Source organism: Vicia villosa, linkage group LG2 (assembly GCF_029867415.1).
Source record: "Vicia villosa cultivar HV-30 ecotype Madison, WI linkage group LG2, Vvil1.0, whole genome shotgun sequence".
In the NCBI taxonomy this organism is placed as follows: Eukaryota; Viridiplantae; Streptophyta; class Magnoliopsida; order Fabales; family Fabaceae; genus Vicia; species Vicia villosa.
In genome coordinates, this window is record NC_081181.1 from 83,003,864 (window position 1) to 83,008,074 (window position 4,211).

General features: G+C 33.0%; 1 protein-coding gene across 1 annotated transcript; it reads right to left on the reverse strand.

Annotated features, from left to right (window-relative positions):
• Positions 1-1,614: 1,614 nt before the first annotated feature.
• On the reverse strand, positions 1,615-2,777 carry LOC131646359 (thioredoxin H1-like). The gene is made up of 3 exons (XM_058916418.1): positions 2,487-2,777; positions 2,265-2,387; positions 1,615-2,011 (listed from the first exon to the last, which is right to left on the reverse strand). Exons 1-3 carry the CDS (start codon positions 2,655-2,657, stop codon positions 1,880-1,882), a joined length of 426 nt encoding a protein of 141 aa, XP_058772401.1. The 5' UTR covers positions 2,658-2,777; the 3' UTR covers positions 1,615-1,879.
• Between the last annotated feature and the right edge of the window lie 1,434 nt (positions 2,778-4,211).

The following is a 4,211-nucleotide window of genomic DNA, read 5'->3' on the forward strand; positions in this document are numbered from 1 at the left end:
GCACCCTTGATATGTTTTGCACCACTAATATACTTGAGCGTATTTGCACCCATTTTTGTTTATTGTGGTGTATGTGCTCCTCTAGGGTACATATGATCAGGTTAAGGAGTAGGTGCTTGAGGTAGAGGACGACGTTGATGTTCCTTTAGTTGCCTTATCGTTCTGGTTTTTAGTGGAGTCCCTCTGGTATATAACATTGGGGGAAAGGGTGTTATATTTTTCTTATTACATTTTCTTGTCAATTTGGAGTTGTTAAATCAGTTTTGTTATTCTGCAATCGATGAGACCTTAATGTCAAACTTAATTGCTTTTCTACTGCGTAATTCAAAAGAATATATTCGATTGGTTATTTTATGATTGTTGAATCTTGAGTGACGCTCTAATTGTTTGAGTTATTTATTGGATTATCTTATTTTATGTAAAGTTGGGAATTATGGTGTTACAATAGGTGGTCGTCAAAATGATGATAGTTGTTGGTTAAGGACGAGTCCATATTATGGATGTAGGGGCTCATGACCCCACAAGAATAATAATAAGAGTGACGAGGGTGGAGACAATGAAGTTTAGCTAATGACACCATCAATGGTGGCCATTGTTGAAGAAACTGAGAGTTTTTGGTAGGAAAGAAGGAACTAGGTTTTCCTTTCGATCAGAGAGAATTTTTTTGATGAAATCATGAAAGGTGATGAAAAACTTTGGATGATAGAGAAATGGAATCTGCTCAGCAAATAGAATTGAGACGCGTAAAAATATAAGTAAGAGTGAATATTCGAACAATCTCTTTATTTGATATCATGTTGACATTTGACAACGAAAGTAGATTCCTACATAATAAAAAGAATCTAAAATTAGAAGAATTATTTTTATTAGCTCTTTATTCTTACAAGTTGGGCTTAGTTCCTTTAAATAGTTTCATCTAGCAGAATTTGTTAGGATAATTATCTCTAACAAACTATTAAAAATTCATCTAGAGCGTTGACGCCATCAACACAATGATTTTGTTCTGTTTCATGGCTCATTTGTTCTGTTTCATGGCATTGTCACCGCCTTGTTGGGCTTATGATATGTAAACTATTGTTCGTATTGATTTAATTTTATTTAATTTGAAAGAGCTTTTATGTTTGGTGTGATTTATTGAAGTCGTAGGAAATTGTTGGTACGTGAATCGGTTCGTGGTGGCAGTCATACATGATAGAAATCAACTTAAAATTAAATATTCCATGATAGAATGCAATTATATACTCATACATGTGTAAAACAAATTAAATATTCCATGATAGAATGCAATTAGATACTTAGAGCATCTCCAATGGTAGTATATTCCTTTGAGTTCTCCAAGTGACATCAATATAATAATTAAATATTGAAACAATTTGCCATATCATAGTAGAGTTGCATTGCAATACAACTAGTAAAAAATTGTGGTACCCAATCAAATTAATTTATGAGGTAAAGTTGTGGGACCCATTAGAATTACATCAATAAAATAAAAATTAAATAAATTATTTTGAGATGATATGGCTGGTGGGACCCATAAAGAACTCAAAAATGGGTTGCACCATTGGAGATGATGTTATACATGTGTAAAACATATAAAATATCTCATGGTAAGTGAAACAAAATAAATATCTCAACGTAGAATGCAATTAGATACATCATACTTGTGTAAAACAAATTTACACTTATAGATTAATAAAAAGAACTTCAATTGAAGTTACACAAAAACGCTTTGCAAGTTAAAAACCATTTAAGAAGAAAAAGTTTCAATCAAGGTTACACAAACATGTAAATGCCGACAAGAGAAATAATGAATAATTTCTCCTTATTCATGTTCCTTTATAATCCTCACAAATCCTTTACCAAGTGCAAGATTAGAGACTCAGTTTTGATGCTTTTCAATCAACTTTTCAAGATCTTCCTTTTTTGCCCCTACCACCTTGTCAACAATTTTTCCTTTCTTCATCAATATAAATGTTGGCATTGCTTGCACCTGGAATTCTTGAGAAACACCCTGTTGACAACTCAGAAAATTTGCACCAATTAGTTCCTAAGTACGAAACGTGCACCGACACGCAGCGCGGACACAAACAAAGTTGAAGCTCGTAATAATTTGAAAAAATACAAAAGTAAATATTATTAAATATGTCAGAATGATGTTGATTCTAGACATTGATACGTGTCTGACACCGAACAATTTTTTTAATTTTTTAAATGTATTGTGAGTTTTTGTAACATTAGGAAACATGAGATATAGTAAGTAATACCATTAATACATCCACGTCAATCTTGATGAAATCAACTTTAATATATTTTGCAGCAAAATCTTGGAAGATTGGATCCATGAATTTGCAAGGTCCACACCATGTAGCCGTAAATTCAACCACCATCTTAAACCAAGAAAAAAAGAAAAAGACAATTCCATCAGCAAAAGAAAAATGAAAATGCAAAATATCGATTATAGCTTAATTGAAGTGATAAAAACAAACCAGCTTGTTAGTTTCTTTGGATGCATCAAAATGAGCCTTCCATTTAGCAGTGGAATGGAAAGTGAGAATGTGAGATGATGATGATTTAGCTGATGATGTTGATTTTGCTGATAATGATGATTTTGCTGATGATGTATGAGGATAATCCATGTTGGATGAGTTGGCTCCCATTTTGCTTATTTCTTTTAGGGAGTTAGAGAAGACAAGGTTTGTTTGTAGACTATGATGAGAAGAAGTAACTTAGTTTTTGTTTGGATGATGATATTCACTATAGGAGAGTCTCCATTTATAGAAGGACTAGCAGAGAGTAGAGGGGAATCACTTTTTTCATTAAGCATCAGATTCTTTTAAACTAAATGCCAGGATGAACTTGAATGGACAATTTCATAAAATTAGGCAGAGTTTGTGATGTGATCAGATCACAAGAACAGAAAGTATCCGCTTTAATCATCAATTTGCATAGCCTTTTTACTTTATATTTGTAAATTAAGTACTTTTGATTTGTATATGCAAAAACAAATTATTTGAGTTGGATCCTTGTTGAGTACAACAACAACATAGCTTTATCCTATTAGGTGGAGTCGGCTATATTGATCAACATGTTTCTATTCAAGTAATTAATTTTAAGATCTTTCTTAATAACTTCTCTTGTAGTCTTTCAGGATATTCCTCTTTCTTGAATTGTTTGCCTTCTACCCATCTGGTCTATTCTCCCTTACTACATAATCTACAGATCTTCTCTCCAGATGCCTAAACCACATAAGTATATTTTCCATCGTCTTCTCTACTATTGACGCTACCCCGACACCCTCTCTAATGATTTCATTTCTAATTTTTTCCTGCCGAGTCTTACCACACATTCATCGCAACATCCTCATCTCTGCTACACTTACTTTATTCTCGTGTTGATTCTTAACTGTCCAACATTTTGTCACGTATAAAATCGCAAGTTTTAATGCATTTCGATAAAACTTTCCCTTCAGCTTGAGTCGTACATTTGCATCACATAAAATACCTGATGCATTTCTCCATTTGAATCATCCAGCATGAACTCGAAGGTTTACATTCCATTCTATTTCTCCATCATTGTGTATTACAGATCCAAGATATTTACTCATATTAAGACAAAGAGTAACAAAATATACAATATTGTAAACTTTAAATGTGTCTTAGGCCCCAAATATTTGTTGTGGGTACGTGACTGCGATACGGTTTAGAAGTATTATTATAAACTAAGTCGTAGTATTATTCATCTGTAATATTGAAACTCTAATTAATTACAAAAATAAAAATGAACTATAGTCTATGTAGCAACGACACATCTGAAAAACATGTGTCTGTGTCGCGCACCTGTACCGACACTTGTGATTACGTTTGATTTATTTATTTTTAAAAATTATTGCCAGTATCGTCGGGTCGTGTTCGGGGTGTTCGTGCTTCATAAACTATAGTTGCTCTATAATCGTAAAGGTAGACATTATTGGCCGAACTGTGTTAACAAAGATCGATCGCATTCACTGTCTTTTACTTTTCTTTATTTGTAATCTTCTATGATGGTGTTCTAGCAATTGGTATTATATGACGATTAAGCCTCGTGTAAAATTTGAGGTTACAAAGTTCACTGGAATAGGTAATTTCGAATTATGGTAAATGAGGGTTAAGGATTTGTTTGCTTAGTAAAGTTTATATAAGGTGTTGTGTGAGACGACACCGATTGACTAAAAG

Excerpts from the sequence above, each read along its gene's own strand:
- LOC131646359 (XM_058916418.1), bottom strand. The coding sequence starts at position 2,657 with ATGGGAGCCAACTCATCCAACATGGATTATCCTCATACATCATCAGCA. Across the intron at positions 2,388-2,486 it reads CCAAAGAAACTAACAAGCTG|ATGGTGGTTGAATTTACGGC; the intron begins GTTTGTTTTTAT and ends TCTTGGTTTAAG. Across the intron at positions 2,012-2,264 it reads TTGACGTGGATGTATTAATG|GGTGTTTCTCAAGAATTCCA; the intron begins GTATTACTTACT and ends AGTTGTCAACAG.